We start from the raw sequence: 23,094 nt of genomic DNA, 5'->3' as shown, positions 1-23,094 counted from the left end.
ACGTTTTCGTCCCTCGATTCGTTCTTTATCTCCATCTGATTTCTCGCACGATTTAGTGACCAATATGAAGAGACAGAGCTAGATCTCGCGTTGATTAAATTTTGACAAATCGTTAAGCGAAAAGTAGAGAAGGGGAGAAAAACACGCTCGTACCGTTGAGAATTATTTCACTAGCAATTTTCCGTCGAGCTCGATTTACTTTATTTCCCACCATGAATATTCACCGATTTTTCTGTATCGTCGCAGATTCGTCATTGATTTGAAAACGAAATTTATTCAGAATAAAAGTTTTATTGTAAACACAACCAACTCTTATTGCTTTTCTAACGAGGAAAAAAAAAATTATAAGCGTAGTTATCGTAATAACAATAATGGAAAATTTCGGCAAGAATTTATTCGACGCAATGCAGGAGATTCGTCGAGTGTTTATAACGATGTGTACGTGCAGTTTCAAACTCGGTGTCGACGAAATATTGGTGAAACCATTGTCAACAAGCTATTTCTCAATAACACTCGAATAGAGCCACCCGTTCGTACAAAATGTGAAAAAGTAGCGTTTCTTATCTGAACGAGACGCGAAAAAACAGTCTTTCCTTTCTATATTTTACTTGCTCGGAATACTTTTCATATGTTTGTCCGAAAGGTTTTGTTATCACGTTGCCCGATCATTGAGTGTGTCTTATTACAGTAAAATTTTCATTGCCGTAAGTTTGATTTAAGTTTGAATTAATTAATTTAACAAATTACCGAAAGCAAGCACTTAAATTGCCAAAAATGCCAACTAATTGTATTAATTATAAATTTCTATCTTAAAATTGAATTAAACATTAAAATAACAAGAATAGTCGTTTGTATCAAAGATTACATATCAAAGTTATTATTAGTCCGCAGAGCTCATAATTTTTTTTCCCTTTTTTTTTTTTTACATTTTTCATAAGAAATGTGCTCCGCTGGCGCGTTACGGATTCAAGTGAGGAGGCGAGTGCGGATAAAAATCGCAAAGGGGTATATAGAACACGGTTGCATCGCCGGTCGATGCGCGAGCCGCCGTTCAGTCTCACATAGCTGCGTGCACCGGGCTTATTATTTTCCCTCACGTGCGGCGACCTAAACTGCCGAGGGTGAATTTTACCGAAGGGAAACACGGCGTCATGTATGCGCGCATTATGCACGTCGATCGTGAGATTTGGTGTCGTGCCAAAAGAGTCACCGGTTATATTCATACGATCTAATTGCATTTGTTAACTCTTTATCAATACACAATCTTTCGTTATCTCCGCGAGATAAATTTTGTAGATGTCGAATTTAACTTCCCTCGAATAAGAATCGGCTGTTAGTTAATCGGTTACCCAAATCTTGATCTTCCCCAATGGGAACTTTCTGAAGCACATTGCTGATACTCGCCGAGTTTGAAAACATTTCCATTTACTCCGCAAATCCTTTTGCCGTTTGAAGAAGCTATTCGAGGGAAACTTATAAGGCTTATGCGCTTTCTTAGGATTTGACTCAAATATTTTTATTGAAAGATGCTCAAGGTGATATTTAAGATAAATTTTTAATTAATTATTTAACCAGTTTGTTTTTCCAGTTGGATAACCGAGTAACTAACTTTGACAAGTTACTTTTTTTTCTTTCTGTTTTATTTGCAAAGAAGTAACAGGGTTTTATTGAAAAGTCCATCGCGGCACATTGCTCTCTCTATAACGTACGCTCGCTGCAAACAAGTTTTTGCGGGACAATCTCATAAGAAATAACAAGCGCTCGGGGAAATTTGAAATAAACGAAATATGTAGAGAAGTCGATCTTGACCACGCCAAGCTATTACAATAATTCTCTTGTTTTTCTTGCAAGGTTTATCTCTAGCTCATTCGCTTTGCGCGCGTATTTTGTGGAGATCTGCGGATCGCGATACACCGTAGAGCTCACGTCGCGGTGATAAAGTTCAACAACGATATTGCATTGGTGCAATTTATTTCCATTCGAGCTAAATGAATTTTAAATGCGCGTGACCTGCGTTTTGACATTTCTACATCAAAGGTTGAATCGTCACTTCGGTTTAATTGAGAATACACATCGGCAAAATTACAAGTGGCATTTTAACAAACGTTTTACCGCGTTAAACGGCCATGGTTTTAATTAACATTAAATTAATTGCGTATTCCCATTTCGTAATTATTAGCAGCTGTGTAAGCAGCAACTTGTTGTTGCTCCTCATCAGTTAGCGGACGTTCTCATTTAGCGAACGAAGAAAATTCTATGCGCTTACACGCCGCGTGACTTTTGACTTTAAACCTCATTTTACCGAAAGTTACGCCGAAGGTGGATACGCGTTTAACACGCTAACGATAAAACTGTTATTCCTACAGTATAATTTTTAAAAACATTTTGACACAACACGCCTTAGTCATTTATTTAGTGATTTATACTTTGCCGATGCGATATTACATTAGAAGGATTATGTTGTTAGCAATGAACATATATTACATGAATTATTTCGAATAACATTTTTCTACCAACTCGTCAAATTTTTCATTGAGTTTCGTAAATTATTTAAATTATTATGCACGATAAGACGGATGTTAAATTGCAATGGTATTGTTATACATATATTTTTAGAGTTTTGTAACAATTCGGATTTATCTAGTCAGCTTTATGTCCGTATAAAAGTTTAAAATCATTGGCTTGCAAAATCTTTAATGCACTTTCGCCTGTTAAGGCACTGAAGTGGATACTTGTAGCGTCTTGACTTTCGCTGCTCGTCACGATTACCCATTCGTTTATTTTTAACTCTTTATTTCGATCGTCAAAAAGAATTAATGCGTCCTTAACAGACAATGCTGATTCGAGTGTATGCACCAATAAAATTAATTATGACAACTTCACGGAAACCTAAGCTTCGCTCCAGATTCCCACTTTTATTTTTTTTTTTTTTTGCATCGTACGCTCTGTGTATCATGCCAGGAATAATTCCGAATGGCGAGGAGATGGCGTAAAAACGGGCGGGTTTCGAGGTATAGCGAGGAATTAAATTGGTCCAAACAAACCTCAAAGCGGTAAAAAGGATTACGCTCAAATATCAGTAATTTGAATTTTAAATTCCGCACGGAATTTGCCCGTTTCGCCAATTACGCGGGAATAACGAGCAACAGTTCGTTCCTCGAGTGCGATAGCGGCCGTTCCGCGTGAATATATCGGTGCGGGCGAAAAAAAAAAAAAATGCGTTCGCTCCTCCATCGTGGAAAAGTTCTCGCCGCGAAATTCAGAACTAAAATCGCGTTCCTGATACCTCCATTACCTATTTAGGGTACGCGCGGCAATCTTACGAGCCCGTACGATCCGGCTGGTTGGTGCATTGCGCTGAAATTGCGCACAGTAAAAAGAATGTAAAAGAATCGCACGCTCCGCCTACCATTACTCCGCATCGCGCATTCACCCCTGGCCACCCCGTATCGTTTACTCCACCATCCCTTTCTCTGCGCCTTCTTTCGTTACCCTCGCCGCCTCTCCTGCGGCTCAGATAGCACCTGCATACGTATAAATAGTACAGCGACGTGGCGCGGCACGTTTACGGAGACGCGCGCGGAGGGTGTTTCAACCGCGACCTATTTTATCTTCAACCCTATCGCACCTGGATAAAATTGTATAATTCCGCTGCGTAATGAACCGGCTTTAAACTCCTCAAACCGTACTCAGCGAAGTATCACGTCGCATTGTTTTCGTCCTCGTGCGGCTCATTCCGTTTTCAAGCAGACGATTTCACCCTAATTACAGTAATTTACGAATAAAACCACTTACAATTAGCGAGGTGATATTATATAATAATACTCCGTGGAGAGAGTTCGTTGATTACAGCACGAACTTAATTCTTTACTTCAAAACTTCGGAATTGCGCGATTAACACGGTGGTATTAAATAGGAAATGTACTAATAAAAAACTTGGCCGGCGTTACTAATAGTAAATTGAATTGATGATAAGCCAAGAAAGCTTTTGTAAAAAAAAATTTTTTTTCTTTCTTTTTAACACAAAATATTGAGCCAATAATGAACTGTGAGAAATCCTTAAATTTATGAGCGTCTTTTTAACAGCAAGTATCGTGTATTAAAATGACATAAGCTATGGACTCTGAGCGACCTTTCGAGTCGACAACCCCCGAGATATACATAAACGTGTGAAGCACTTTTCTCACACCTGCTTTACGGAAATTTATTTTTAGACCGACGGTCTGCGGTCTCGGACTTGACTTTTAAGATAAGGACTTTTTGTCCAACAACTTGCATCGCGCTCGATTAAACTTTTGCGATTGGATCGCCGCGTGGCCGTCGGTTTTTGCGCCCGTAAACGGCGACGACGATCGCATGATTCAGTGCCCAGCGGAATCGATATTACCCTCATCAAGTGCAAACGTTATCCCGAGCACCGTTGCTTGTCTTTACGCTACATCGATCTTGCAATTAACGGCAGAATTTATCTGCAAACGCGAAATTGAGACCGCAAATGGTACGCGTGTTCCCGGCGTACGTTTTGTCGATCATGAATTATATGTATTATCCCCATGGAAAGCGAGAATAAGCAGGGCTTTTTTTTCGTTTCTAATTATTGAAACACGTTTATCAAAAACAAACCATTCTGTTCTACCATGCTGTAATCGTCTGTATCACTGTCATGACTCGACTGTCGACAGCATCCGAATTAGGAATGTACATGTCACCCTTACAGAGTCTCACATCCGCAGAGTTTAACGCGTTGCCGAAGAATTTATACCCCGCGAATATTACGAGTTACGATCTAACTAATGGATACAGCCTGATCAACAGTTCGCGACTGTTTTTATTACCTTTCACCATTTACGTCTGCTCGTCTATTCTGCGCGCTATACACAAGTAAAAACTCTTTCTGCGAGCTTTATACGAATCGCGGATATACGTAACTCTTATCGCATTTGAAAGTGTATGCACCGATAAGAACCTCGTTTCAATGAAAAACTTATGCATAATACATTTTTTTGTACGTACTACGTTTAAAAAGAACTTTTGCGCTCCGGTGTGCAGATAAAATCATTTTCAATGATTTCATGAGGTTTAGCAATTCTCGAGAAAATGCAGGTTTAACGTACTGAAATTCTATTCGTCACACAGATTATAATACATTCGATTAATAAAACATTTTCCGCGATTTATTCCAAGTTATTCTTTTTATGCAGCGTTAATCTTAGACGTCTAGCTTGCTTTTAGTCTATTATTGAATACGTTAACACACTTATAGTTGCGTATAATTGTCTCAACTGAGATGCTGCATTATGCACCTTTCTTACTGACAAGCTAGTTATAGTTTCATAAGGACTAAAATATTATAGTTATCTATTGTTAACACTTTTTTTAAACTTTGCCAAAGTATTATAAATATTATCTATTTTTCTCCTATTTTTTTTCTTTCAATATTTCGGAAAATTTCATTTAAATGCAAATAAAGAACGGGACTTAAACATTTTATATCCGCAAGTGCAATAGTTCCGCTTCCACAGTAAGCAGCTTAAAATTAACGATTGGTAGGCTCTCTTTCCCTCAAGTCGGATAATAAAATCGATAAAATATTACCTCCTCTGGCAATGCATAAAAACATTAATCTAAAAATATTACAGTGGATACGCCCTCGTGGCCACATCGCGGGCAAAAAGGTATTAATAGGCTTAGCGGCGCGAGAGAGCGCGGTTTTACACCAATAACAAATGTTAAAAATTTATAACCGGTTATTAATTTAAAATCACGCCGCGTTCGGATTCAGTTAAAGCACGATACGATTTACATGATATTCATATTCATCCCACGAAGCGTCCGAACAAAGAAAATGTACACAATTGCGTTGTAAAATAAAAAGGTCGAAGCATTTTCGCGAGGTTCTCTCAGAGTTTTGGGTCAAGAACGCGATTTTTTAATCATGCAGCCTGGATACGCGAACGGTTTGGATAGTAATGATAATCTAATATTAAGTTAAATTCAAAAGGTAACAGAAAATAGGGAGTGTAAAATACATGGCTACGCTTTCGTCAAGTTTTTCCGGGGTTTCGGGTCAAGAACGTGAGGCACTTGAACAACTTAGATACATGCACTTCAGCTTGCGGTAAATCTCACAAAGTTTTTATCCTACGCTTCGAACATACGTGTGTGGGAATATATTTTTTAGTACGGGAATGAATATATGATACGATGTAACGTTCGCGAAAATATGCGCTTTTTCTGGCTTTGTTTAGAACTTTGTTAAAATACATTTTTCGGCTGTCAGGATTAATATAGCGTTATTAACATTTTTAAACATTCCCTTTGAGAGAGCCAATCCTTCTTTCTGTGAAAAAATTATGAACGAGAAACGAGTGATCTTATAAATACGTCCAAATAGCATAATATTAATTAAAGCGCTTTTAATTATACCGACGGCTTTACTTTTTTAATATTTCTACGTTTGTTCGAATAATGATTAGGTACAAAATAAAACTTCTCTAAAAATATCAAATAAGATTCTATTTAGCTCCGTATTTTCCATCACGATATTTTTAATTCAAGTTTTTATAGAAGCGTGAAATGCAGTAGTTTATTTGTTTTAAAATGTTAAATTTTTAGTCTTTATCTTTTTATTCAGATTTTCAAGACTAAAGACAGTTGAAAAGAAAACGTCTCGAAAATGAATATGAATCGACAACGAAAATTCCTATTTTATTCAACTATGGGTTTAGATCCAAACAAAAATTGACTAATAGAATTTGTTATACGTACAATAGAGCAAGCTTATCACGGGTATAAGCGTTCGGCCGTTCGTAGCGATTCAACCGAAAAATCATTTACTTTACCGCGAGTTTTTTTTTTTTCAGTCGAGCTGTTTCGCGACAAGATCGATCATCGGACGATCGCGTCCTATGTATGTACATCCAATCCGGATTTACACGGTTGATGATCATCTCGGATGAATCATTCAAAGTAACTGCGTCGGACGAGCGACTTCTCTTTTAGAAGCAACGCTAAATATGAACCAAAAGCCAAAACTGTCGTATAATTGTTAAAACAAAATCTTCCTGATACTGTATGGTGTGAATATAAACTGCTCGGCAATGTTTTATGAAAAGGCAGAATGTATAAATAAAACAGAAACGCGATACAAACGTAAATTCAATAATATTTCCAATTTTTGGATCAAAAACTGGGATAAATTCACGTAAATTTACATACAGGATTCGAGTAAGAGATTTACATTTGCAGGAAATGAGCTAGAGCATCGTTTTGACGCAATGATAAGCGCGGTTGCTCCGTTTCGACGATGACCCGAGGACATTTCGCGATTTCCACCCACAGAGAACGGCGAGCACTCTTTTCCCACCTCCCAGAATTTTAATCTCAACGGCAAAAAGTTCAGCGTGAACGGTTCTGATAGCAGTAGTTTTTCCGCCGGACTTGCCACGGTTTGCGACGGAATTTTTAGAGTAGTTTGCGAGCCCCGAATCGAGTCCTTTATAATCGAAGAGATAGTCTAATGCTAGCTTTTTTTTACGCTTCTCGCTTGAAAGTAAATTATTTCGGCGATTTCGCACAAAGAATATTAAGACTTTTTAAAGCAAATCGTTTTAAATCTTTTAATCTAAAGAAACACGAAGCATTGTAATTAACATTACGTAGATTTTGAGATAACTTGTAGACAATGTACATTGTTGAGGCATTTGACACCTCTTACTACTCAGACAAGGTTGTCTTCAGCGCGGCATTAATTCTCGATCGTGTCCGATGCATAATGCTTCAGCTCTCCAAACTGTGTTCGCAACATCCTGGTAATTTGACCACAGTTTATGCTAAATACACACAACGGCATTTGTGCGATGTACATGAATGCACTACATAATTTATCGGCCAACGTATGCGGACTATTAATTCGAAGATAATGCGAAATTTTAAATAAATTGACAACGTGCTTTAATACCGTTGTAAATCTAATTTCGTTTTTTTTTTTTAATTATTTTTATAAATAATAATTAGTAATTTAAAAAAAAGTTTTATCAATTGTATTCGCAATGAGATATTTATTTCATATAATATTAAAGTACGATAAGAAAATAATCGCGACATACAATTACGACCCTCCGTCGACCCTCGTCAGGATATTTTACGCGTGCTTACACCCCTTGTATTCAATATTTTAATTTAAAACCATTTAATGTTGGTAAAGATTAAAAGATTTGCGGTGAACGGGCCATAAAATTATTATTAACACTTGAACAAATTAATATCTTTATCATACGAAATTTAATACAACTTTCCAATTCATTCCCGTCTTTATTATTAATCTTTAAAGTTTTCAAATTAAATTATTGCCAATTATAATGCAATCTAGCGAATAAAGCGTAATTAATTTTCAATGAAGATTTGATAGATTTAATTTCTAAAGTCGTGACAGAAGATCTTGTTAAACGATCATTAGGTGCCGATTGAACTCTGATAAATAAGACCGTGGCAGGAACGTAAATCTGTTTAATTATCTGACCGCTCGTTTCTCTAAAGGAAGTTATTGCTTAACCACGAGATTATCGAAGCCGACTTGACCGCGTGTATTAACGCGCATCCGGCGGAAACGCATGGATTATTTATCTGGAACAAGTACCAAGTGACACTTGGTGCTCGACGTTGACCTGGTTGCTTGACTGGTCGGTCGGCTGACTAGTGCACGTGTTGCTCATGCAGTCAGGGAGGAGATCGATATTAGTCGCTGCAGCGCGCAAACATGCCGGTTTCTGGTGGCGACGATGTCACCGGGTTCACATTCCAAGTCTAGAAGTAGACTTTAGGAAAAAGAAAGTACGCGAAACGATAGGGAAGAGAAGGAAACTAGCAGCGTAACATTTCGGAAATTGTCCGGTGCGAATTCGAATCGGCTGTACCCTATCAATGCTAGGTCCAGAAACTATCGGCACCAGATGGTTAAACGAGAACTGGTTCGAATGAGATTTCAAAAGAGAAAAAAATACCAAGTGACACAAAAAAAAAAAAAAAAAAAAGAAAAGAAACACTTATTCGCTAGTTGCCGCACGCGTTATTTGCATTGTTTTAATTATGCGATTGATAAAATCAATTGGGGACAAATTTGCAATCCAATTAACTCGGAGTATGTCAGAATCATTATTCAGAATTAGATCTTAATTTTAAACATAAATCTGACTATTTATTTAGCGATTATTTCCTTTTTTGTATTCTTGTTACGAAATCGACTAAATTCATTAATTATTTCTTTATATACGTCATAATTAAAAAACGTATTTCCAAACGTGCAATTGACAATACATTTTGCCTGAAGACTTTATCGAAAATTATTTTGTCTATATCACTCTTCCCGTGTTGTCGTTACTACTGGTAAACGTGTAACGTGACTTTGCTTAAGAAAGTTCGTGTAATACAGACTTTGAGAGAATTTCATAATAACACAAGTCAATTGGTTTGGATCGGCAAACTCAAAATATATCCGTTACAGAAGGCAATTGTTATTTAAATTATATTTCATGAAATACGAAAAATGATTTTATACTAATTTATTAAAAGACGAGTTTTTCATAAAATAGAAAAATAAAAAAAAAAGCTCCGAAATGGTGAAATATTCTAAAAACATAGATTACTCAAGTTATTTTTGAGAAGGTAAAATGTGTAGCGTGATACCTATTTCGATATAATCTAATCACAGACACAGTTTAATCTAATGTAGTAGATAGGTTAATGGCTGATTAAACCGGCACATTAATGCAAGATCAAGGGTTAAAGGCGCTAGACTGAGCAATCAACGGTTACCCTTAACATGCACACCTGACCCTTTCCGTCGGCATATAATAATATCTACGTAATTATGGCTCGACAGACAATTATAATTTGCAGATTAATAATTTAGATTTCACATTTGTTAATTAATTTAATTTACTTTAATGTTATTTAACAAGCTGCCTTTAATCTACAATATACATTGCGTTCTCGCACTTTAACATTTTTATACTTACAAACTGTTATCAGTTTAATTGTCTTGGGCTTTCTTTTCAACTTTGTCAAAGTAATGCGTTTAAATTACACGTTTGTCAATGTCTTACGATATGTTCAATTTGAATTTATCAACTTCCATCCAAGTATGTAACACGCACTTGCATTCGCGACGCGGCGTTTAATATTTTATTAATATTTAACACATGTATCGTTGATTAAAATACATTAAATTTGTTTAGAGATGATTGAAATGCAAATGGCAGTTTGAATTATGCACGCATTGCGTATTAAAATTCAAGTTATTTTTATTTAGAAAAATGTTATTTAAAATTAAAACTATATTGAAATCACAAGAGAGTAACGTAAATGCAGAATGTTCTATAGTCATTATAATCGAATTAATCTTCGTCACATTTTTTTAGGTATATAAAAAGTTTTCAGTCTAATATTTCAAATATATCTATAAATTGACAGGTTATTAAAATTTGTATCAGTATGTATAAGAAATAATATCTGGCCAAAAGAAATATCTTCATCGCTAAGTATAAAATTATACCGTATATTATAATCAGGTCTAATATTTCCAACATTTTAACACTGTTCTCTTTAACGTTTTTACTTTAACTACTCAAACTAACTGACGCGACTCGACAAATAGAAGTCGAATTTATTATAAAGTTCTGTTGGGAGAGACCTCTTGGAAACGTTATAGTAAATAAATTAACAAATACGACATTGCTCCGTTTCGTTAAAACAGATTCGCGGTACAAATATAACTCGTTATTGTTACACGAAGCTAGAAATATACAACTAATATTTTAATTTGTAAAACAGTTACTAAAAGTATAAGCGTATAAGTACCGGACTATAATTAAGAAAAATAAGTTGTGTTTTATTTAACGAATGTGTTTATTTTATTCCGAACTTAGGAACGTATAGAGTCAGAAACGTGCAAAAATCTATTTTTCAGAAAGTAATTAACAAATCAGCACTTTTATACAGAAAATAATATTCCCGCCGGCTTTAAAACCATCCTTTAGATTGGTAAATACCTCGCCGTCGGTTATCTGAATGCTGAAGCGACTTATTAATAATTACGCGTTGACCCACTGCCGCTTTTGGAGTCTGCGCTGTTTTAGCACGCTGTTTAAGCAACGAATGAGGTGAACCGTTGTGTTACAATTCGTTGAATATATATGGATAAATAATGGGAGTAAATTTTCTCTCTTATAATAAAATATAATTATTAGAAAATTAATGTATTAAACAGTTTTAGATTAGTTAAATAATTTACTTTTAATTTTTTCTTTTTTTTTCTCCCCTTTTATTTTATTAAAAGTGATAAATTAGCGTAATGATCTTTAATTTGTGATAATCCAGGCTACGATTCCTTTCATTTAGATTCGCATTAAATTTTGATAAATCAATAATGATAATTCGTTTGTCCTTCTGTTTCAGACGTTCTGTGTGGTATCGAAGCGGTTTCGCAAGAACTACATTCATAGGTTTACAGCGACCAACAGTTGGTTCATATTCTCCCCGTGGAATCCTATCCGACGGTGTTGTATCTTCCTAAGTACGAATCAGTACTTCGATTACGTGGTCATGGCTACTATCCTTCTTAACTGCGTCTTCCTGGCCATGACCGAAACCGTCGAGGAAGCCGAGTGAGTATAGCCCGATATCCCATGCATATGCAGGGTCTACTCGATTATCAATAAGTTGAATTCACATACGTTCGGTTATTGGGCATGTTAATTTTATCAAATATTAGTTTATACACTTGTGTATAAAAAGAAAAAGTCAATAGATCTTAAAGTGCCTGGTAAAAAATTACTCGCTTTATGATAGTCGAGATTAAATCTTTCTGGCGCATTGATTTCTTTGTGCGGACAAGACTATAAACTAAAATCATAAAACCGTCTTAATATTCGTTCCATAAACGCTTAATGCACTTAATATCTTTAAAACTCTGTTTCATTGCAGTTTTAGAACTATGAAATTGACTTGGTGAAATTGATAGCCTTCTTCTTTTTATCTATCTCGCGTATACCAAAATGTTCTTGATTATTTTTTTACATATCCAGAGAAACATCGATTTTATTTTTTGAATAAACATTATTTATTAAGCGTTAAGATTTACGCGGTACTTTTGTTATAAAAAAAAATACTAGTTTGTCTTATCTCCGTGCAAAAAATTACTTAAAATTTCGCTTATCATCTGGCACGTTGTGCACGCCACCTTAAGCTAGACTTGCGTTACGTTTTAATTAAGCTTTTGTCAGCTAATCGAAATCCATGCGGCATTCAGAGAGTTAAAGACAGGCCTGACGGGTTCTCCTTAAACATGTACAAATGCCGTTCGTTTCATATGTGTTCACTTAGCACGTAATCCTCTTAAGCTAAGTATCCTCCAGTGAGTAACTCGCGACAGTTCTCGTCGACTGCGGATAGCAATTCGTTTAACGTGCTTCCACCGAATATGTCTCGCGGTAATTTTCTGCAATTGCGGCCTGAACGAAGGCGTGCCAGATTATCTGGTTCTCCAGAATAATGAATAAACGATCACTTCAGAGTTCCTTTCAGCAAAGTTAATTGGCCTAACTCGTTCAATGTTGCGAATAATTTATACGCCAGGCAAATAATTTAATATCTATTGGAAAATATCAATTCTTAATGAACATAATTTTCAATGAAACTGAAAGGTCCGCTTAACTCTTTCTTTCCGAGTGGTGCGTTTATCATATTTATTTTTAATTACTTTTTTGTGATAAAAATCTTTAATTGAAAAAAAAAGGAATTATTCTAAGCGACGAGAGGATTACATCAGTCGACTTGTTTTAATTTTCTGTAAGCTACAGAATGAGAGAAGTCTAATTAACGGTACCAAATAATTATTAATTAACATCGATATACTGAAATATGCAGTACCCGTTATAGAATACCGGTATTTTGATCGCGTCGCGCTATTTTCGCTCGTCGGAACGTAATTTTGATGATCTCGCAAGCCCGGGCAAAATGTTCATTAGAATCGTTCGCGTCATTACGCGATCAAGGAGAGCACCTCATCATGTCGCACAAAAGCGGAAACAAAGGCGGGACGCGCCGTCGAGTATTCCACAACCTGGATGCGGAATGCAGGGGGATGCAGCGAATGGTGCAACGCCAATGCATCTCGGCGCGGAGAATGCCGCAGGGTGCACGACGTCCGAGACGCGGATGGAAGCTTTAAAGATTCGCTCTCTCTCGTTGCTACCCTCGAATTGGGTCGAAATTCTTTGCCGCCGTGCACGACACGAATAAAAGTCGAAGCGAAAAGGGGGAAGGGGGAGGCAAATTCGCGAGGGAAAATTTGCGACGTTGATCGTCGAAAATAAAATGACTTCCAGAAATCGCAAATAAAGTGGCTCTAATGTCTCGAAAAAAATGCGAACGGAATTTTTATTGTCCTCGGCTATTCCTTAACAGCTATTCCGTAACCATTCACATAATATTTCAACCCTGCCTGACAGCGTAAAAGCGATATAAAGATTTTTCATGAGACGGCTATTCCGTAAGCATGATGTATTTGTATTGTTGAGAAAGTTAAATTGATTGCGCACGAGCGAGCGTGTGTTTGTAATACCGCTTGAGATGATTGATTCGGTGCGGGCGGTTTATACCCAGAGCAAGGTAATTTATACGAATGCAAGTTTCGACCTGCATCTAATCTCAGTTTGAAGTCCGAGCTTAGTATATGTACGTGCGCTTTTAAAGCGGAGTAACGCGTAAAAACATCACGGATGCATTGCAGTTGATAACGATACATCTTCCCTAGGACGTAATTTGTCGAGATATATTACGAATCGAAATAATTCCTTGCATCTCCGAAGAGCTTCTCCATAAAACTGGAGAAGGGAGGAACTTTGTTACGGAATAAATTTGTCGAAACTAGTTACGCCGAACACTGCGATAACTCGGATATGTTTCATGTAACGTTTTGACTTTCGAGTAAACATGTCGACGTCACGGTAACGAACGATAGCGGGTACTCGATCTGATGTCCGACGTTTCTCGTGTTACAGATATATCTTCCTAGCCATATACACGGCGGAAATGGTGATAAAATCAATCGCGAAGGGATTTATACTGAACAAGTACACTTATCTGCGGAATCCCTGGAATTGGTTGGACTTCGTGGTGATTACAAGCGGATACGCTACTATCGGGATGGAAGTCGGGAATCTGGCCGGCCTCAGGACGTTCAGGGTGTTGAGAGCACTTAAGACTGTATCCATTATGCCAGGTAATATAGCGAATTTAAGGCACGTATCTCTCGCCAAGTTTGATTCGATCGAGAGACAAGAGAATCGAATAGAGTTTCTCACTTTGAATTAGAAAGTTTCAGCGACGGTCTTTAGTTTAGTCTTTGAAAAGTTTGACGAACAGCGGAAAGTTGAAGCAGTCGATTTTGATTAAAAAAAAAGAATTAATTTTAGTGGTATTTTACTTAAATAAAATTTACACGCAACGGTCAATTCTTTTTTCTCGATTAGTTAAAAAATGTGTTCATTGATATCGCGGATGAAATGAGAATTAATGGACGTTTATTGATTACTGTTACCAAGATATCAAGCACCGGTTTTTTTTTTTAATGCGCATGACTCATTTCAGTAGACGTATTAATCCGCTGCGAATTAATTGAACCGACTTTCGTATTAATTTTAGCTTTAAATCAAGCCAGCATTTATGTACCTTTCGTTGAAATGAGTATAAACGAATGCTCTGAATAGCTAAAAATCTCTTGGCTTTACGCGTCGCGACTTGTCGCGATTTAGCGATTAATCCATTCACATGAGAGAATGCAACGATAATTCCGCGAGATACATAAAAATTTATTGCGACCGTTTGCGTTTATTACCTATGTGCATTTCTTCACACGTATTATTATTATCTTTACAATATTGGATATTAATAGCTTGATCGAAATTACAATATTCTACATCAGAATTCATCGCAGTGTTCTGCATACATAACTAAACGTTCGAGGCATGTATGGCTCTTTTTTGCGGTCGCGTATGATTGCGTATTAATATATACATGAGAACGTTTAGCGGGATGTCGGTTCTGCTCGCGAATCACTTGCATTTATCGCGTAATCGTTTCTCTCTCGTAATCCCTTACAATATTCAACACCGAGGACCTACTCGGCAAGATACATTTGCTGAATTCACAACAGCCCGAGTGGAAATAGAGTCTAATTGTTATTTAGTGACCAGCTAGCCAATCTATGGTTTATCTCGCGGCTGTCTAGCAAAATTGTCCAGCACTAAGCCGGAAATGTAACTCTCAAAACGTTTTAGACAATTGAACAGTGGCTAGACGGATACTGAATAGTTTTCTTTTTTTGACAACCTTATTTTTTAAATCTGATTAAAACAAATTAGACTTACCAATCTGCAAGGATTTCAACGGAGTTTTAGTTCTGCCGGTGACTGTAACATAAAAAAGAAATAATTAATATAGACATGTCAGTTAATTAATAAGATTGATAAAAAAAAGAAAGATTTTATTTAAACAATTTATACTTACTTAAAAGTTGCTCCGCCGATGTATGATGCCCCCCGGGCCTGCTCCTCCTCTCAGATGGGACGTGACGAGCCATCCTTCCCCGCACAAGACACTCGCGAACGCGACCGTGATTTTAAATTCGCGACAATTATTGATCACTTGCGCGCGATATTTTTCGGCACTGCTGTAAAGAGAAAAACCTGAAAACAAGTTACTGGCTTACCGATCTGCATGAGCGTCAGCGGAGTTGTAGATTTCTGCCGGTGGCTGTAACATAAAAGAAATATATTAATGTAGACATGTATATCGGTGTAAAAAATTAATAAAAAAAAAGTAGAGGAAATCTTTTAATAAAGATTTTATTAGAGAAATTAATGCTTACCTAAAAGTTGCTCCGCCGATGCCTGATGCCTCCTGGTGGGCCTGCTCATCCTCTCAGATGGGACGTGACGAGCCATCCTTCCGCGCACTAGAAACTCGCGAACGCACTCCCGTATCGAAAAATAAATCGTAAAAGAAACGTCCGATAACTAGCGGCACTCCCGAAACGACCGACGAACCGGCTGCGGTTCGTATAATTAGATAACGGCGCGCGGCACTTTAATTTTTCACTGAACGATGCGTACCAGCGGAATTTCTTTCGACCTGTAACAGATAAATTTAAAAAATTATATTATTGATATTAAATCTAATTAAATTAATAATAAAGCAACGTTATCAAAAATTTAAAGTATTTAAATCCGAAAAAAAATTGATACTTACCCTGGGGCTGCTCCGCTGATTCAGGATACCCTTCTTGGGCCTTCTCTTCCTCTCAGGATGTCTGCGGAATGTCGGGTTGATCCTTCTTGAAAGGCAGAGTTATCTGAAACAGAAAAATTGTAGTTAGTATGCTGTTCTATTCAATGTATTAGCGCACGTATTGTTTTTATCTTACCGCGCGCGTGTTTTGGTTGCGGGTGACCGGACGCGAATTCCAGCGCTAGCACAGCTAGCTTGCACCGTTCCCCCTGCTTCCCGCGCTCCCCGCGTCTACCGCCGTTGACTCCCGGACCTTCGCAATGCGTATGAGAAACGAGCCAGCTGACTGCTACTAGCGAGCACCCGTCCCCTTTCCCCGTGCTCCTTGAGCTTCCTCCACCTATGTAAGATAGATGGGACGTGTCGAGTTATCTTTCAGCGCACGGGACACTCGCGTTAAATTCACGACTTCGACACTAGAAACTGGCTGCGATATAAAACGAAGTCTAAGAGTCTATCCTTTTTATTCTTTGGTCAATTATCGTTCTCGGCGGAATGAACGACGCCAACAATGTGCACGAAGCGGCGAATGAGACGACCCGCGATATTAAATGTTCCCCGTGCACTTTATGTTTCTCAAGTTCCTAACAGGAATCACTTCATTTAAACGGGATGAAAATTTCGGTCGCGACGAAGAAGACGGGCGAGAACTATGAGTACGCGAAATTGTCGTGGCGGAATACACGAGATTCACCTTCATTTGCCGGGTCGAGTGTCGGGGAATGGACAACGGCGGTGTCCTGCGGTTTGTCTGTGCGATTCGCAGGACTCCAGGGCGAGGCGAGACATAGGTACACGACGTGAGTTGTGAGAGAGCACACGCAAATGCCTAGAGATCTTCCTCTCGAATTCGGTGCTCTCTACGTGTTGTCTCCATGACCGCAGTAGAGCGAGTGACGAAGGCCCGTCGCGAGCTCGCGATCAGGCAATTGATGGAGCGCTGTGATTGGTCGGCGCGCTAAGGTCTTCGAACGAGAGAACTAGCGTCGGCTTTACATTGCAATGATAAAATCCATTTTCAATGAATTCAGGCATTACACTAATTTTTTAATTAGGATTATTATTTCCGTATCGCGTCACTCATTTAAATCTTACGGCGTAAAAAATTGATGTTAATTAATTGTTTAAAATAATTCTTTTGGAATCCTAATTGGTCTCTTTAATATTACTAACTCGCCTTATGCTAAGTGAGAATAAACGTCAGCTATCGATGTTGCTGTGTGTAATTTTTTAAGAAATATACATTTTTATGAAACAAAAAAATATTCGGATTATTAAAATACATTATTTTTGGGGCTGGCTCGAACAGAAGTTTTATAACGGCGACGATCTGGGAACTCGAAAGTGCAATAGATTTCGCAGTCACATAGAAACGCTTAATTTTTTTTCTTTTAAAAAGAGACTCCTCGAGCTCGCCGAACGCATCGAAAAAACGTAAACAGATTTACTCGGCGTTGAGCTCAGCATTTCCGAGAATGTGGTCAAGCTCGGCGCTTCCGAGAATTCCGTGCGAGAAGGACAGCGTTCTTGACGACGGGCCTATTGCCCTCTCACTTTTTTTACGCGGTAGTCTCTTTCTATCTAAGGGCCGAAATCTCTAGCGGTCAGTCTAGTTGCGGCGCTTCGGGCGTGAAACCGTGTCGCGAATCGCTCCGCAATTACGTGTATTTTTGACCGCGGATAGAAAGTTTTCGCATACCAATATGTGTCGACGTTGTCGACTCGGGAACGGACAATCATTTTCGGCACACTTGAGTTATCCCACTTGTCGTTCTATGCCTCGTTTCGTGCTTCGAAAAAGTATTCTGCAACGAAAAGGTTACATGGCGAGCGCAGCGCGCACGGAAGCGTCCAACGTGAATTACTCTGCGCGTCCGGCATTACCAACCCGCTTCACTCGTCATCTTCCTCGGCGACGTTCATTCCGGCGATCGCCATTATGAGTACGTAAGATCTGCATCTCGCGCGTTTTCTTCGTCGCGGCCATTCTCAACCAGTTTCGTGAGATACTCGAGGCAGTAAAGTGCGCGGAGACCCGTCTCATTCGCTGCTTAGTGCAAGTTCTTGGCAACGCTCATTCCGTCGACGAGAATCGACCGGAGAATCAAAAGGTGAGTCTCGAACCACGACTTACATCGCAGGCAGTTCTTTGTGTCTTGTCTTCTCGATTACCATCCCCTGGCCCGGGTCCGAAGGGTGGTGATCGAGAAAACGAGAAAAGAAATCCGAAATAGTAGGACTGTTCTCTTTCTCAATTCTCGGTGGTTCTCAGCGACCGGCGCTTTGCGATGTATTAACCACGGGCTTCGTGTGAGAATCGACGCACATTACGATAGTGTCATACGCTAACCACCGTCGCCGCGGCAAATGCCGTATCTGCCTCTCAGTCTACGAGTAAATACGATTTTTATCTTTGATTTATCGATGGGAGGAATTTATGTCTGTATAAAATTTACGAGAAGTTTATTTATCCTGTTTGTAATTCCTCGATATTTTCCCGAAAACAATTTTTAGAATTGAATATCGATTTATTGAAAATATTCGGCGTTCGTGATATCACCACTTAAGTCTCGACTTTGATAAATGTTATTATAAAAATCATTATAAAGTAATTTACATGTATAATACAATTTCAAATTAAAATATCAAATGTCATATAAATTAATTTAGATTTGCTTTATTTTATAAATTTCTGAATGCGTTTTAAACATTTTTTGATTTTATAAAGAATTTTACTAAATAAAATTATTTGTCCATCGTTAATTTCTTCGAAATTATTATGCAGTTTAGAAATAATGTATATTTAAACATTGACTGTTCTAAGTTTATTCGCGACAAATAAAAAGAAATGAACAAAAATTATCTTGCGAAACGAAACGCAACGACAATATTGACGTGACGCGCCTAGCGACTTCAGACTCAAGCACATTAAAACTTTAAACTGAGAGAACGCAAGGCAGAGAAGCTAGTCGCGAGGACAACTTGGTTTCCAAAGCTAGGTAAATTAAAGAGATCAAAAGGTATAATGGAAGACCATAAAGTAACGGTCCGTCTCTGGCTACTTAAAGGAAAAACACAAAGCTGAGGTCTCAGGACGGAAGCGGATTTAAGTTTCCACAGAGAACAGATGACGGCTAGGACTTGGTACACAGAGAATCGCGAACTTAAACCAAAGTTTCCACAAGAAACTCGAATACGGTGAATGTCATCTCGCTTGGTGATCTCATGGACCCCTACAGAGATTATTCTTGATATTATCGAAACCGTTCCGTTTCGCATCTATCGTATGTCCGATGAAAAGGACCGCGGTTTATCTTGACGGCTGGTCTGATATCGATACCAAATGCCGTGTGTGCAAATCGAAAAACGGCTCGAATGTACATGACCATTCATACGTGATTTATTGATTCGACCGCAAAAAAAAACCTTTTTTCTCTCATATTCCAATATCGGAGTCAAAGAAAAAAAAAAGATATAGATAATTGTAAAACTTTAATATTCTCGAGCGTGTATGATTAACGACAGGAATTGAAAATTTCTTTAATTTATATAAAATTGTAATTTATGTTGCAGGTTTAAAAACTATCATCAATGCGCTGCTACACAGCTTCAAACAACTTGCCGAAGTAATGACGCTGACTATTTTCTGTCTGATGGTTTTTGCACTGTTCGCCTTACAAGTTTATATGGGCGAACTTAGGAATAAGTGTGTAAAGCATCAAGAGCCGAATGCCACGCAAATCGACTGGATGGAGTAAGTTATTTTTATTACTACGTTCACATAAACTGTATTTTTAACTTTGAAGTTTTCTTTAAAATTGAGTAATATTCTCAGCAGTTTTATTTCCGTGACATTAAGAAAATGTCGAGCAATATTGATTTTATGCAAAATGTTTACAAGATTTTTATTTTCACGAATTAAATATGCATTTTTATCTTTGTAACAGATTGTCACAAGTATTTACCTATTCTTAAAATAGCAGATATGATATAAGCATATATTAAAATAGTAGATCTGATATAAGCACATTATTATTTTCTTCAAAAATTTTTAATCTATTATAAAATTTAAGATAATTTAAACTTGACCATTAATTAGCTTTTAGATATTTATATTTGTTATTATTCTAAGTCACGAAAAATTACATTGCATGGAAAACTACGAAATGGTATATTACACCAATAGTTAAAAATATGATTTCGCAAAATTTGTCAGAAAGACATGTTTCACAATGCAGTTGAAAAATATTTAATACTCTCACCCAAAAGTTTTTTGCACTGTTATTAAAAAAAAAAAACAGAGAGAGAGAAAGATTAGATTAGGCCGAAGAGATTGGGGCAGCAAATACGAAAACGAAGTAAACAAAGAACTGCCGGTACGTTCGTGTGGTCAATCCGTCACATCACGCGGTCAGCGTGGTGCACCGCGAGTATTCGTTTCCGCATCTTCGGCGCGAGCGTGGCGCGCGTTTACGAGCATCGCTATCGGGTTTCCGGTCGCGATGCCAAACGGGCCATTTGCCCCGTGCTTAGAAAGCTATCTGCCGACGGATCTCATTGTCCACGCTTTCCAGCCCAGGGCGGCATCGATCCGCATTTGGTGGCACGTCCCGTCGGATCGTGATGCGTGACGTGACGCTCTTCAGGGAGACGCACGGATGCGCCGTTACGCGATGCACCGCATTAAAAGTAAGAGGCACTCTCGGAAAGCACGGAATTCTTATTTTTTTTTTTCTTTTTTTTACGACGGCTGAGCATTCGAGGTGATTTATGCTGGGGATATGTGCGACGCTCGACGTGGAAAAAAAAAGTCTGGATGGTAGAAAAACGGGCACGTCGTATTATTTATGAACTCGATTCCGTGAGAAGGCAGTCTTATGATCCGTATGCGACGGGAATTCCGTTCGGTGGCTCCGTGGATTGTTATAAATTGTTATGGCGTTGCAAAATCTCTCAAGTTAGAAGAAACTAGCTGATTATAAAAGTAGAAGAGCAGGAAAATGCAACAGCCACGAAGAAAATATACTTGAGGTTCACTTTCTAAAGAAGCGATCGCGTATGTAACTTGGTACCAAATGCAACGATGCACTATGCGGCAATTTGTTCCGCTCAGTAGAATATACCGTTTTGCGTCGGTTAAACTGAATGGTAGGTTGTATTCCTGTCGCGGATAGGTATCGCTATGCGATATACGATGATCTTGCTGCTCAACATGATCAGGAAATGCGGCCACAGGCGAAAGCTCATATAAGCAAATAATACGAACATTCTCACCGTGTTAATTCTGCCAAATGGGACCGCACGATTCTCATTTCATATCATTTAGATAATTGGAGTTGCGGTTCGTAGTCAAATGCAGCGTTAAATGAAAACGAGAAATTAATCTTGCTCCACGCTGACTAAACGGACGTCGACTTTCTGGCTATTATTAATAATTAAAGCTTCGAACGTGATCAACGATACAATTTCTCTCCAAATAAAAAAAGAAACTTAGTGCAAATATTACGCCTTCCGTCGTACAATAATTGTGATTAGTTTACGATCGTTTATGAACGTCCTGTTCTACACTGTCCTATACTGTTCATATTTAGTGTTACAAATTCTTTTTTTTTTTTTTTTTCGTCCCAGTTCTACTCAAAGCCAATTGAATTTCTTCGCGCCGTATTGGACAGTAGCAAATTGAAGAAAATTGATTTGATAAATTGACTGCGGCGCGACAAGGCACAAAAAGACGGCGGATATATATAAAATTCTTTCGCTTTAAATCTCCGGAGATCGCGAGCCTAGGGGGTGCCGGGACAGGAACGCTAACAGAATTTTCGTGTCGCCAACAGGTGGACTTGGAACTCATCCAATTGGGCGTTTAACGAGGACGAGGAGCCGATCATCTGCGGCAACGTAACTGGCGCCAGGTTGGTATATCTCTCTCTTTGGTTATTGTCGATTCCACTACAGATAAGCTAATTTAAAAGAATGCGGAAAGTCACGTTACCCCGCGTCAACATCTTCAGAAGAGTGCCACTCGATTTTTCCCTTGCGAGCAGATTGCGAAGGTGAAAAATGACAAATTTACGGGAACGTTTCTTCAAACCGATACGTCTGTCCTGAAGCGAAATTTCTCAACGTCATGTTCACTTTTTTTTTTTTTTCTTTGATGCTGGAGAAATCGGCGGCCCTCGACAACCCGACGGAAATTTCAGCCCGTGCTGCAGAAAAATTTATCCGAAATCAAGTAGAGCGTCCACGAAAGATATCAGTTTTCAGTTAGAGAAATATCGCGTACCGTTGGAAGAGAAGTCAATAAATGAAAAAAGATTAATGGAAAGATATGTTAACGGAAATACCCAGCGGTATCTAATCAAAATCTAATTAACAATCAAATTAAAAATAATATATCATATTTAATAATAACAAGCGTTTTGTTTCATTAGTACTGTTTAAAAAGTATTAATACAATTAATTTCATTAACGAGGTATTTTTAAATAGGCTGCTGGTGGTAAATGACTTTTTTCTGGATCGTGAGAATCGTACAGTGAGAATCGTACCCTCCCGCTTCGAGCATTCATTCAGGAATTACGTTTAAGTGAGGATTATATTCGTTATAAAAATGATTCCTCTTCTGTAATGCGTTTGATCACGCGCTGGAAAACGCGTGCACGACGTAGCTGCGTCTAGATTTCCAGCCGAAACGTAATACTCGTTCGCGATGGAGCATAAATCATCTTGATTATCGGCAATTATGCAAA

The 23,094-nt window shown here is 38.1% G+C and overlaps 1 protein-coding gene across 3 annotated transcripts in view; it reads left to right on the top strand.

Annotated features, from left to right (window-relative positions):
• The window catches only part of LOC139109717 (sodium channel protein 60E), a 64,950-nt gene that overhangs the window by 22,696 nt on the left and 19,160 nt on the right, over positions 1–23,094 (top strand). For all 3 annotated transcript variants that reach the window (XR_011546886.1, XM_070669003.1, XM_070669004.1), the window contains exons 2-5: positions 11,455–11,663; positions 14,061–14,281; positions 19,921–20,101; positions 22,182–22,259. Coding sequence is in view for 2 of the 3 variants with exons in the window: in XM_070669003.1 (XP_070525104.1) it covers positions 11,455–11,663; positions 14,061–14,281; positions 19,921–20,101; positions 22,182–22,259 (689 nt within the window). In the remaining variant the exon portion in view is untranslated. The remainder of the gene's footprint in view (positions 1–11,454; positions 11,664–14,060; positions 14,282–19,920; positions 20,102–22,181; positions 22,260–23,094) is intronic.

Source organism: Cardiocondyla obscurior, linkage group LG18, assembly GCF_019399895.1.
Source record: "Cardiocondyla obscurior isolate alpha-2009 linkage group LG18, Cobs3.1, whole genome shotgun sequence".
NCBI lineage: Eukaryota > Metazoa > Arthropoda > Insecta > Hymenoptera > Formicidae > Cardiocondyla > Cardiocondyla obscurior.
The sequence above is the reverse complement of the archived record's forward strand: the minus strand, read 5'-3'. Positions and strand labels throughout refer to the sequence as shown.